General features: G+C 46.8%; 1 protein-coding gene across 2 annotated transcripts; it reads left to right on the plus strand.

The window, feature by feature from the left end:
- Positions 1–8134: 8134 nt before the first annotated feature.
- On the plus strand, positions 8135–11225 carry LOC127333126 (uncharacterized). Of its 2 annotated transcripts, none has more exons than XM_051359435.2 (2): positions 8135–9467; positions 10735–11225. In XM_051359435.2, the coding sequence occupies exon 1, from the start codon at positions 8234–8236 to the stop codon at positions 9461–9463; it is 1230 nt and encodes a 409-aa protein (XP_051215395.1). In that variant the 5' UTR covers positions 8135–8233; the 3' UTR covers positions 9464–9467; positions 10735–11225. The 2 variants fall into 2 exon arrangements, with proteins under 2 accessions (XP_051215395.1, XP_051215393.1); XM_051359433.2 differs by having other exon boundaries at positions 8136–9467; positions 10731–11225.
- The last annotated feature ends 2504 nt before the right edge of the window (positions 11226–13729 follow it).

Below are 13729 nucleotides of genomic sequence, written 5' to 3' on the forward strand. Positions count from 1 at the left end.
CTCTCATAAAAGCTAGAGAAGAGAAACTAGAGCGCGAAGCCTCTATTCCTAAAAGGCTAGAAGATGGTTGGGAGCCCATCATTAAGATGAAGGTTAAAGATTTTGATTGTAATGCTTTATGTGATCTTGGTGCAAGTATTTCTGTTATGCCTGAGAAAATTTATAATATGCTTGACTTGCCACCGCTGAAAAATTGTTATTTGGATGTTAATCTTGCTGATCATTCTACAAAGAAACCTTTGGGTAAAGTTGATAATGTTCGCATTACCGTTAACAATAACCTTGTCCCCGTTGATTTTGTTGTCTTGGATATTGAATGCAATGCATCTTGTCCCATTATATTGGGAAGACCTTTTCTTCGAACTGTTGGTGCTATTATTGACATGAAGGAAGGTAATATAAAATATCAATTTCCTCTCAAGAAAGGTATGGAACACTTCCCTAGAAAGAGAATGAAGGTACCTTTTGATTCCATTATGAGAACAAATTATGATGTTGACACTTCATCTCTTGATAATACTTGATACACACTTTCTGCGCCTAGCTGAAAGGCGTTAAAGAAAAGCGCTTATGGGAGACAACCCATGTTTTTACCTACAGTACTTTGTTTTTATTTTGTGTCTTGGAAGTTGTTTACTACTGTAGCAACCTCTCCTTATCTTAGTTTTGTGTTTTGTTGTGCCAAGTTAAGCCGTTGATAGTAAAGTAAGTACTAGATTTGGATTACTGCACAGTTCCAGATTTCTTTGCTGTCACGAATCTGGGTCCACCTCCCTGTAGGTAACTCAGAAAATTAAGCCAATTTACGTGCATGATCCTCAGATATGTACGCAACTTTCATTGAATTTGAGCATTTTCATTTGAGCAAGTCTGGTGCCATTTTAAAATTCGTCAATACGAACTGTTCTGTTTTGACAGATTCTGCCTTTTATTTCGCATTGCCTCTTTTGCTATGTTGGATGAATTTCTTTGATCCACTAATGTCCAGTAGCATTATGCAATGTCCAGAAGTGTTAAGAATGATTGTGTCACCTCTGAATATGTCAATTTATATTGTGCACTAACCCTCTAATGAGTTGTTTCGAGTTTGGTGTGGAGGAAGTTTTCAAGGATCAAGAGAGGAGTATGATGCAACATGATCAAGGAGAGTGAAAGCTCTAAGCTTGGGGATGCCCCGGTGGTTCACCCCTGCATATATCAAGAAGACTCAAGCGTCTAAGCTTGGGGATGCCCAAGGCATCCCCTTCTTCATCGACAACATTATCAGGTTCCTCCCCTGAAACTATATTTTTATTCCATCACATCTTATGTGCTTTTTCTTGGAGCGTCGGTTTGTTTTTGTTTTTGTTTTGTTTGAATAAAATGGATCCTAGCATTCACTTTATGGGAGAGAGACACGCTCCGCTGTAGCATATGGACAAGTATGTCCTTGGTTTCTACTCATAGTATTCATGGCGAAGTTTCTCCTTCGTTAAATTGTTATATGGTTGGAATTGGAAAATGATACATGTAGTAATTGCTATTAATGTTTTGGGTAATGTGATACTTGGCAATTGTTGTGCTCATGTTTAAGCTCTTGCATCATATGCTTTGCACCCATTAATGAAGAAATACATAGAGCATGCTAAAATTTGGTTTGCATATTTGGTTTCTCTAAGGTCTAGATAATTTCTAGTATTGAGTTTGAACAACAAGGAAGACGGTGTAGAGTCTTATAATGTTTTCAATATGTCTTTTATGTGAGTTTTGCTGCACCGGTTCATCCTTGTGTTTGTTTCAAATAAGCCTTGCTAGCCTAAACCTTGCATCGAGAGGGAATACTTCTCATGCATCCAAAATACTTGAGCCAACCACTATGCCATTTGTGTCCACCATACCTACCTATACTACATGGTATTTTCCGCCATTCCAAAGTAAATTGCTTGAGTGCTACCTTTAAAATTCCATCATTCACCTTTGCAATATATAGCTCATGGGACAAATAGCTTAAAAACTATTGTGGTATTGAATATGTAATTATGCACTTTATCTCTTATTAAGTTGCTTGTTGTGCGATAACCATGTTTACTGGGGACGCCATCAACTATTCATTGTTGAATTTCATGTGAGTTGCTATGCATGTCCGTCTTGTCTGAAGTAAGAGAGATCTACCACCATATGGTTAAGCATGCATATGTTAGAGAAGAACATTGGGCCGCTAACTAAAGCCATGCTCCATGGTGGAAGTTTCAGTTTTGGACAACAATCCTCAAATCTCAAATGAGAAAATTATTAATTGTTGTTATATGCTTATGCATAAAAGAGGAGTCCATTATCTGTTGTCTATGTTGTCCCGGTATGGATGTCTAAGTTGAAGAATAATCAATAGCGAGAAATCCAATGCGAGCTTTCTCCTTAGACCTTTGTACAGGTGGCATAGAGGTACCCCTTTGTGACACTTGGTAAAAACAATGCATTGTGATGATCCGGTAGTCCAAGCTAATTAGGACAAGGTGCGGGCACTATTAGTACACTATGCATGAGGCTTGCAACTTATAAGATATAATTTACATGATGCATATGCTTTATTACTACCGTTGACAAAATTGTTTCATGTTTTCAAAATCAAAGCTCTAGCACAAATATAGCAATCGATGCTTTTCCTCTATGAAGGACCATTCTTTTACTTTCAATGTTGAGTCAGTTCACCTATTTCTCTCCACCTCAAGAAGCAAACACTTGTGTGAATTGTGCATTGATTCCTACATACTTGCTTATTGCACTTATTATATTACTCTATGTTGACAATATCCATGAGATATACATGTTACAAGTTGAAAGCAACCGCTGAAACTTAATCTTCTTTTGTGTTGCTTCAATGCTTTTACTATGAATTATTGCTTTATGAGTTAACTCTTATGCAAGACTTATTGATGCTTGTCTTGAAGTGCTATTCATGAAAAGTCTTTGCTTTATGATTCACTTGTTTACTCATGTCATATACATTGTTTTGATCGCTGCATTCACTACATATGCTTTACAAATAGTATGATCAAGGTTATGATGGCATGTCACTCCGAAATTATACGTGTTATCGTTTTACTGCTCGGGACGAGCGAGAACTAAGCTTGGGGATGCTGATACGTCTCCGACGTATCGATAATTTCTTATGTTCCATGCCACATTATTGATGTTATCTACATGTTTTATGCACACTTTATGTCATATTCGTGCATTTTTTGGAACTAACCTATTAACAAGATGCCGAAGTGCCAGTTGCTGTTTTCTGCTGTTTTTGGTTTCAGAAATCCTAGTAAGGAAATATTCTCGGAATTGGACGAAATCAAAGCCCAGGGGCCTATTTTCTCACGAAGCTTCCAGAAGTCCGAAGGAGAGACGAAGAGGGGCCACAGGGGAGCCAAACCATAGGGCGACGCGGCCCCCCCTTGGCCGCGCGGCCCTGTGGTGTGGGGCCCCCGTGCCGCCTCTTGACATGCCCTTCCGCCTACAAATAGCCTCCGTGACGAAACCCCCAGTACCGAGAGCCACGATACGGAAAACCTTCCAGAGACGCCGCCGCCGCCGATCCCATCTCGGGGGATCCAGGAGATCGCCTCCGGCACCCTGCCGGAGAGGGGAATCATCTCCGGAGGACTCTACGCCGCCATGGTCGCCTCCGGTGTGATGTGTGAGTAGTCTACCCCTGGACTATGGGTCCATAGCAGTAGCTAGATGGTTGTCTTCTCCCCATTGTGCTTCATTGTCGGATCTTGTGAGCTGCCTAACATGATCAAGATCATCTATCTGTAATTCTATATGTTGCGTTTGTTGGGATCCGATGAATAGAAAATACTTGTTATGTTGATTATCAAAGTTATGCTTATGTGTTGTTTATGATCTTGCATGCTCTCCGTTACTAGTAGATGCTCTGTCCAAGTAGATGCTTGTAACTCCAAGAGGGAGTACTTATGCTCGATAGTGGGTTCATGCCTGCATTGACACCGGGACGATGAGAAAGTTCTAAGGTTGTGTTGTGCTGTTGCCACTAGGGATAAAACATTAGTGCTATGTTCAAGGATGTAGTCACTAGTTACATTACGCACCATACTTAATGCAATTGTCTGTTGTTAGCAACTTAATACTGGAGGGGGTTCGGATGATAACCTGAAGGTGGACTTTTTAGGCATAGATGCAGTTGGATGACGGTCTATGTACTTTGTCGTAATGCCCAATTAAATCTCACTATACTCATCATGATATGTATGTGCATGGTCATGCTCTCTTTATTTGTCAACTGCCCAACTGTAATTTGTTCACCCAACATGCTGTTCGTCTTATGGGAGAGACACCTCTAGTGAACTGTGGACCCCGGTCCAATTCTCTTTACTGAAATACAATCTCTTGCAATCTTTGTTCTCTTGTTTTACGCAAACAATCATCTTCCACACAATACGGTTAATCCTTTGTTACAGCAAGCCGGTGAGATTGACAACCTCACTGTTTCGTTGGGGCAAAGTACTTTGGTTGTGTTGTGCAGGTTCCACGTTGGCGCCGGAATCCCTGGTGTTGCGCCGCACTACATCCCGCCGCCATCAACCTTCAACGTGCTTCTTGGCTCCTCCTGGTTCGATAAACCTTGGTTTCTTTCTGAGGGAAAACTTGCTGCTGTGCGCATCATACCTTCCTCTTGGGGTTGCCCAACGAACGTGTGAAATACACGCCATCAGGATGAGGGTGATGCGGCTGCACGCGGAGATGGCGAGAACTCCTACTCGACCGGGCATGAGTTCTACTGATGGGTGCGATAGCATCTCTCCTCTTTTCTTCGCCTTTTTGGTGTTCCGATGCCAAAGGGGGAGAAGAGAGTAGAGTCTAGGACCACGGGGTTCTTTGATTGCCACAAGCCATGGGAGTTGCTTTATTTGGATTTTATATGGCTTGTGCTTATTTGCTTTGAGTTTTCAAGAACCATTTGCTACTTCCAATAATTCATGTATGGATGACTATTATGTGTGCTACTCTATGTTAGGATGATTATGTGTGCTATGCTTATATATCTTGATATGCACATCTCCATACCATGCTTGTTTCCTAAAGATATTGGGGGAGCTTCTCATGTTCCACAAATGGTGCACTTTGCATTCAAACACAAATTCTCCAAGTGCACACATTATGGGGGAGCTGTCGTAATATCTTATATGGAATCAAGGTTTAGGACTTATCATAATATCTATTTGTGACTCTAGCTCGGTTTGTCATCGTATACCAAAAAGGGGGAGATTGTAAGGGTATTTTACCCTTAACCATTATTTTGGTAACAATGACACTGTGCTAGAGTATTTGGCCTAATATTTTTATAAGGATAATCTCAGGTATTAGGCAAAGAGGCATAAATGGTGTATCAAAGGAACAAGAAGGCTAAAGGAGACCCCCCACTTCAACAACAATCGAAAAGGGGTCTACAGCAGAAATCCGGTCTGCAGCCCGGTCCAACCGGACTACAGACCGGCCAGTCCGGCGTGCTGCCCGGCCAACCGGTCGCCAATCGGGGCGAGTCCGGCGCACGGCTCGGTCGACCGGCCGCCAACCGGGCTCCATACGAGGAACCAACATATCCGGTTGCCGACCGGTCAACCGGCCTACCAACCGGAGCGTCCGGCGTGCGACCCGGTCGACCGGTCGCCAACCGGGCGCCAACCGGAGGAGCTCCAGGACGACGCAAAGGGCATCCGGTCACTGGCCCGGTCCGACCGGCCTCACCACCGGACAGTCCGGTCTGTGGTCCGGTCAACCGGGTTTGTCGAGAGAAAAGCTGAGGTGGCAAGTGACCAACGGCCATATTTCGAAGAACACTATAAATAGGCCTTCTTCTACCTCTGAACAGTTAGGCACTACACTACAAGCTGTTCTTGAGCTCTCTCTCTCTCTTACTCCATTGCTAGAAACACCAAAAGCCTCAGATCTACATCCTCCTCCACCCAAACTCAAATCCCTCCGGGGAATCGTTAGAGGAGGATCCGATCTACTGTTCTACCAAGCCAAATCTCATTCCCCCTTGTATTCATCGAGAAGCTTGCTTCCTAGGGTTCCTTGGAAACCCTAGGTGGGCAAGAGGAGTCCGAAAGCATCCGGGCTGTGGATTTGCTCCGGGCAAGATTGTGAAGGTTTGGAGGCTACCTCAAAGTCTACCACAAGTGAGTGAGCTATTCCTTCGTGGGATAGGCTCCGGAGAATAGGGTGAGCCTTCGTGGCGTGGGGAATCCTTCGTGGGACCTCCACCCCTCCAAACGTGACGTACCTTGTTGCAAAGCAAGGGAACACGGGAATACATCCTCGTCTCCGCGTGCTATCGGTTATCTCTAACCGAACTCCTTACTTGTGATTTAACTGCCTGTGAGAGCCTTCGTGCTCGAGTTAGTTGTATCCTCATATAGGTTGCTTCACCTAGTTTGCATTAGGCTCACCTTTATATTCCGCAAAGCCTAATATTGCAAAGAAAGAATTAAAACTTGTAGAAACCTATTCACCCCCCTCTAGGTTTACCATCTCTATACTTTCAAAAGTTTATGCGAAGACTGGACATGTTCTCAAAGCAGAGAAGGAGGAACTAAAGGTTCGCAAGTTCGAGCGCATCCGGTTGGAGCATGATGATCGTATCATCGGCATATTGCAGGTGGGTGATGCCCCCATCCACCAGGTGTGGGACCACCCCTGCAATGTGACCAGCCCTAGAGGCTTCCTGGAGAATGGCAGCAAGGGCCTCAACCGCAAAGTCAAAGAGGAGAGGGGAGAGCGGACCCCCCTGGCGGACGCCGCGGCTATTGCGGAAGTAGTTCCCAACTTCCCTGTTGACCGTGATCGCCGTCTGCCCCCCCAAGACCAGAGTCATGGCGCGATGGACCCACCCCGGGTCAAAGCCTTTCATGTGTAAGACTTCTCGAAGGAACTGCTAGTTGACACGATCAAACACCTTCTCGAAGTCCAGTTTAACAAAAACTCCCCTGAGTTTCTTAGACTTGGTCTCATGGATGATCTCTTGAAGGGAGACGATCCCCTCAAGGATGTGCCGGCCCTTAATGACGGTGGACTGAGTGCGGCTGATAACACGGTGAGCTATAGGGGAGACACAAATAGCATAGGCTTTGGCGACAAACTTAAAGATCACATTAATGAGAGGAATAGGTCGGAACTGCCGAATATCGTCTGCACCCTGGACTTTGGGAATCAGAGAGGTCCCCAAAGTTGAGCCTCACAATGTCTATGCGCCCCAAGGCGAAGCCATTGAGGATGGCGAGGATATAGGGTTTGGTTAGTGACCAGAACTTCTTGAAGAAGATCACCGGCCACCCGTCAGGCCCAGGTGCCGTCTCCACTCGCATACTAGCGAGCACCTTGTCCAGCTCCTCTCCGGTGAAGGGCAGCATGAGCCCATCGTTCTCCTCCTCTGAGACCCGCCCCAGCTGGTCCCAGAGGGTAGTGGCAAGAGAGAAAACGCGGGCCTCCCCCTCCGCACCCATCAGGTTGCGGTAGAATGTGTAAATGTGGTCCTGGAGGGCACGCGGCTCCGAGATGACTCCTGCGTCGGAGACAAGTCTCGAGATCATGCATTTCCTCCTCCGACCATTTGCCATCGCGTGGAAGAAGGTAGTGTTGGCGTCCCCCTTGAGCAGCCAGTTCAGGACAAGAGCCACGAATTCTAAAGAAAAATGTAAATCGGTTCTGAACTTTCAAATTCTCCTTAGAGGTCGTTTGGAAGCCATGCTTTCATTTCGTTTGTAGCATTTGAAAATGAATACATGTATTCATTTCATTTACATTGTAATTTCAGAAATATACACTTATTTGGTTGCCACAGGAATTGTAAATGACAGCAGAATTCAATATTGAATGTGTAGAGGCTTCCAGAGAGAATTGCAAATGACAGGTTTCAGCTTGGAATCATGTTTACCCATGGAGTCATTTTGCTAGAATTCCTAAATGAAATGACAGCACAATTCTGTGGCAACCAAACAACCCACCTGTGAAATTCCAAAATGAATTCCAGGATTCCAGGCCAAATGATGGATACCAAACGACCTGTTACCTTAGAATTGGTCACGCAGATTCAGAGAAAATTTCGACTTGGTCACGCAGAATTAAAGAAAGGTTAGACATGGTCTGAGAGAAGCTGCTTTCAGACATTGACTTCCAGGCTTCCGATCTGCCAACGGAAAAGCTATTTCCTTCTTCCACACCACCGGCGACAGCCCAGGAAATGGCGGAGGAAGTGACCTCGCTGCCGGTGACCGACGACCTCCTGGCGGAGATCTTCCTCCTGCTGCCCACCCCGGCCGACCTCGTCCGCGCCTCCGCCGCCTGCGCCTCCTTCCGCCGCCTCGTCACCGACCGCGCCTTCCTCCGCCGCCTCCGCTCCCTCCACGCCGCGCCATTCCTCGGCTTCCTCAACCACAACGGCTTCCACCCGGCCCTCCCGCCCCACACCTCCGCGCCCGCCGCCCGCGCCGTCTCCCTCGCCGCCGATTTCTCCTACTCCTTCCTCCCGTCCCACGACGACGGCTGGAAAGTCCGGGACGTCCGCGACGGCCGCGTCCTCCTCGACCGCACCCCCGAGGACGACGACGCCGAGGATCCGTCGTCCCCCGTCTTCACGGAGCTCGCGGTCTGCGACCCTCTGCACCGGCGGTGCCTCCAGCTTCCCCCGATCCCCGACGACCTGGCCGCTTCCGTGGAGCACCCGCAACGCGTGGAGTTCCAGCGCTGGTGCGAGCCCTTCCTCGCCCCCCCATCCCAAGCGGATGAGACTTCAGAAACGTCCTTCAGAGTCATCTGGATGGCGCAGTGCAAAACCAAGCTGGTCGCCTTCCTCTTCTCCTCAACCACCGGAGAATGGCGAGCCGTCGCGTCCCAGGGCTGGGCCGACCTGCTAGCGGGCACGGGCGTGTCCACAGCGTCGTCAAAGAGCCCCGTATTCTTCGGGCGACAGTACGCCTGCGGCTGCTTCTACTGGGTCATGGACTGGAGAGAGAAGCTCCTCACGCTCGACACCACAACGATGGAGTTCTCAATCGCCGACCTCCCGCCTGGCTGCCGAAGGCCGCCGATCGCCATTGTGGATGCGGGGGGAGGCAGGCCCGGGATGTTCTCTGTCCGTGAAAATGTCGCGGGCAGCACGTTTGACCTCTACTACACCATCAGGCGAAACAACAACGATGGACCTCAGAGGTCCAACAACCGGTGGCAGATGGAGAGAATTATCCCGTTGGATTCTGGGTACCGGTATTACCTGAGAAGCGCAACGGAGAGGTACTTGCTACTGATAAGATCAGAAGAAGAGAGCTCATCGTTGCAGATGGCGGACGTGGAATGCTTCTCACTGGATGTCAAGACCTTGCAGTTTCAGAGCGTGTGCAGGCTGAAGCATCACATCCTGCGCGCTCACATATATACCAACTTCCCACCGTCGCTGTCGTCACAGACAATCTGAAGCCGTAAGCTTTCTAATGCATTCTAATTATCTCCGTAGTACCTGCATAGTTATCACACACCTTCTATGATGCTATTGTTCATTATTGGTAATTCTTGTTTAAATGATCGTGTTGATTTTTCCCGAGTTTTTGGGAAAGCAAATGTAACCGAGGGGCAATTTAATTTGCTTGTCTGCTCGAGAGTTCTAATGTACTATATCCATTTTTAAGATAATCAGACAAATAAATAAGTAAATGAGAGGGTCTTGCGCCATCATATATTCTTTAGTAGCCTCATATCCATCCATTATTTGGAGACTTCATCCGTAGAGCATAAGTCACTATGAACGGACAGTATTGTCTTGTCTGTGAGCAATTCTTTTATATAATGTCACTGTGTGATCTAATGTGAACAATCATGATAAGAAATATATCTGGGCGGACCCCCCCAAATTCGGCTTTCAAGAATATAGGCACACTGCCAAAACTTTGCAAACAACGCTTCACATCTTCTTCCTTTTGGTTGCATTTCCTTGGTATATTGTGTGTTGCCTTGGCTCCAACAACTATTTTATAGTTGACTTTTTATGGTTAGGCTAACAGAGAAGGAATAAGTTAAAATTTCTCATGATGTAGAAATAGATCCATTTAACTGACATGCTTGCAATTTAGAGCGTGAATTATTACTCTGAATTGTATCAGGAATCAGTCTCCTGTATATGATGTGAGCAAAATTGAACTGGTGAACTTGATTATTAGTTTAATGGACTTCGAATTCAAGTAGCAATCACTTGTGCTTAGAAGCCATAGAATTTGAAATCAGCCTTTCAAGATCAGTTAGAGAGGTGGCGGGCGCCCTTGTTCACTCACCTGAATCTCTGTTCTAGAGGGCACATTAATTGATTATCAGGCTACTGATTTTGTATTATTTAACTTTGTGATTCATTTCTTTATGTTTACCTGTCTATCTCTGGCTATGTTTTCTAGTTGTGCAATAAAATTATTTTGGTAAACACATAATTCGAGTGCGGCTGTTGCATTTCTCAAATCAGTTGAGATCAATATTACCAGTAGGCAAAAACTAAATTAAATGAACGTCTGCAATGCATTCTGTGTGCTTTTTGAAGTCCTTGTATTTATGGAATGTTACAGATGTCTTCCTCATAAGTTTACCAATCCTATATTTTGCCACATACAGTACCTATAACCCGTTCATATTTGCATACAAGCATTTTCAGTTATGAACTCTTCTCAATTCTCTGATCTGCTGTCTTCTTTCTCTGTCAGATAGATTCAGTGGAGTCGTAGTCACTAGTCAGATCAAAGAGCAGACATTCAAGTCCATAACTCAAACTGATTGGTGCGATCTTGTTGTATGAGGTGTGAGATCATGTGCCAGATTCTCATGGTCGTCACTGCAACTATCCAAGATTAAACTACCTGTCTGGAAGGAGAAATCAAGATGGCCTCTGGTGGAGGCGGCAGCACCTGTAATGACATCGTACACTTCCTCCTCTGCAAACTTGGATTACAGATATAGATAAAGGAGACATGAATTTTCTGGTTTGTTGTTTTGGTGGCATCTGTTTTGTTCTGTGTTCTTTCATTTTATCCTGTTTGGCGTTCAATATTGTGTACCATTTTCTGACAATATTATCTGTCAAATTGCGTGAGCAGTGAGTAGCGAAACTGGAGGAGTAATGCCAGTTGAATGTAACACTGTCGATTACTTTGTACATATTTGTGGCCAATGTGTACGTCTTGCAGACAGTCTGATTCTCACATCGTTTGACATATTTTCTGCGAGTTTTCACATTGATTTAAAGATTATTTTCACTGTCGGTTTGCTTCACCCCTGTGTCCGCTTCGTCTTAGAAGCTACATACGATTGTTATGTCTCCTTCAGTGTTGGTCATGTTGAACTGTCAGTGTTGGTCATGTTGAACTGTCAGTCTTGAGGATGCTAAAACGGACAACAGTCTTGAACTAGTACTAAATTTACCGAGATATTTCTTCGAACTACAAATGAACAACAAACTACAGTTCTTTCCGTGTCAATGTTTCAGAAAGTTGCAGCAACCAACCATGTTTTCTTATATAAATGTCGCCTTTCTTGAAGCTAATATAGCAGGCATGGCCTCTTCAGCACTATGCCACTCTAGCCTCTCTAGCTAGGTCTTTTCATCCTCTCTGGCCGCTGTTGTGTAGTTCGTCTCCATCTTTTCTTTCTTTTCTGGAGAGTGAAACTTGTACTGGCCGGGCTTTTGAAACCGCCTAAAACCTGCGCGAACACCATTGGTAGATTATAGGAAAATTGCCCGTGCGATGCACCGGGGAAAAATGCATTGCAACAGTTAACGGTCACCGGATGCATTGAGTTGATAACATGTTTGAGCACTGTTGTGTAGCTACTCTTCATGTCACCAATAGCCACCTCCATCTCCTGGTGGTCAATGAAGTGGTCGTAGCGTTTATTGTGCTTGTGGTCGCACATCGTCTTCTTCGACTACCCAACCTCCCTATAATGTCACTAAACACGATGTAGTTCCTAATGCTCACATTTAGGATCTCGATAAAGACATTCGTTGCGGCACTTTGTGAGCAATTGTCCATGAATGACCTGTCGACGAAGCCTGTTGAGTCCTTTTTGAGGCCAGTGGGTATGCTTTGTGGTATATTAGGTTTAAATTTATATTAGTATTCTATTATTATTTATTATTTCCTTGTATTTCAGTGCAACAAAAATGACATAGCTATGCTAAAATTTGCACATTACAATTTGAAATCAACTAAAACTAAAATGAAAAGCAAATGAAAGATTAGATGAGAAAGATTTGGTACAAAAAAATTGCAAAGCACAAACAACGTTAGCAAAGCACAATTTTTTTTTCCCGAACACATCTAGTAGCAGCATCCAGCTGGCCAGCGCCGGCCGCGTTCCAGTACAGCATCACAACAGTCACTCTCTAACTCAATTGGCGCCATGAGAGTGTCTCCACCAGCGGCCCCAAAATAGGCGCCGGCATAGCATCCTCTATTTAGGGATGCTGTTCCCACACCGGCGTCTCCAAACCGGCGGTCCCGGTAGATTTTGAAAGTTAAAATCTAATTTTGAAAATGATATTCATACGAAGTTCGAACGAAAATTATACAAATTTAACGTGAATTTAAACTAAAAACTAAAAAAAAACATTTAGCGGTGCTGGGAGTCGAAGGCGCTGAAGTCTAGTTCGTCGTCGGCGTCGCTGGATGCCCCAAAGGACCAGTTGTCGTCCTCGTCGGCCTTCTCCTCCTTTGGCGCCGACAGCTCCGATGGTCCGGCGAGGTCGACGAAGTTGGCGTCGTGATCCCTGGCGGATCACACTGCCGCCTGCTGCAGGTCCAGCGTAATATGCTGGTAGTCCTCGTCGACAGAGTGGCCGGCCATGCACTTTAGTCCGAGGAATTCCTCCTCGTCATCGTCACCACGGAGGTCCGCCTGCGCCTCCGCCTCCTTCTCCCACCATTTCTTCTTCGCCAGTGGAAGTGGTGGCGAGACCGCGGCGTCCTCCTCCTTGACACGGGGGGCAGCGGCCCGACCCCGTCATCCGACGGGCCAGAGCAGAGGATGCGCGCCTTGCCTCGTCGCGAATGACGACGCCTCCGGAAGGAGGCGCGGGCGGCCGAGCGCGTCCGAGCGATGACAGATGACGATCCTGTGCGTGAGCTTCCGCACGTAGGGGTCCTTTCCGGTGCCCTCTGCAGAGTCGACGCTGCTGGCGCCATGCACACCGCTGCGGGAAGTACATCGGGTCCCGTTGCCTTTGCCGCAGACGTGCAGGCGGAAGCCGTACAGGCGAACGGTTGTGTCAACGTCGCAGCCGTACCACCAGGCACGGCGGCCACGGTGTTGAAGAGGCCGCGCGAGCGATCGGTCGCCCGCGCGAGCGATCGGTCGCCCGCGCGAGCTCGATGGCGCACTCGTCTTCGAAACGCTATGCCCAGGCTGGGTTGTCGACCGCGTTGTCCGGCAAGTTCCTCTGCTCCGTCATCATCAGGCTCCCCCGTTCCCTGGCGAGGGCCCGCGTCTGTGGTCCTGGCGGTGGCGACCGTGGCACGGTGAAGCCGCCGTTGGAGACGGGCCAGCCGTGCGGCAGTTTGTACTCTACTGGCACGGGGATGCGGTGCCAGTACAGTACGTCGGCCTCGTCGAGGTTGAGCTGCAACGAGCGGAGCACGCCGCTGCCGCCGGCCTCGTCGTTGTGCGCCATCGTCGACGGGGTGCGTGGGAGGTTTGCACGGTGGTT

The sequence above is a fragment of the Lolium perenne genome, chromosome 2 (assembly GCF_019359855.2).
Source record: "Lolium perenne isolate Kyuss_39 chromosome 2, Kyuss_2.0, whole genome shotgun sequence".
Taxonomy (NCBI): Eukaryota; Viridiplantae; Streptophyta; class Magnoliopsida; order Poales; family Poaceae; genus Lolium; species Lolium perenne.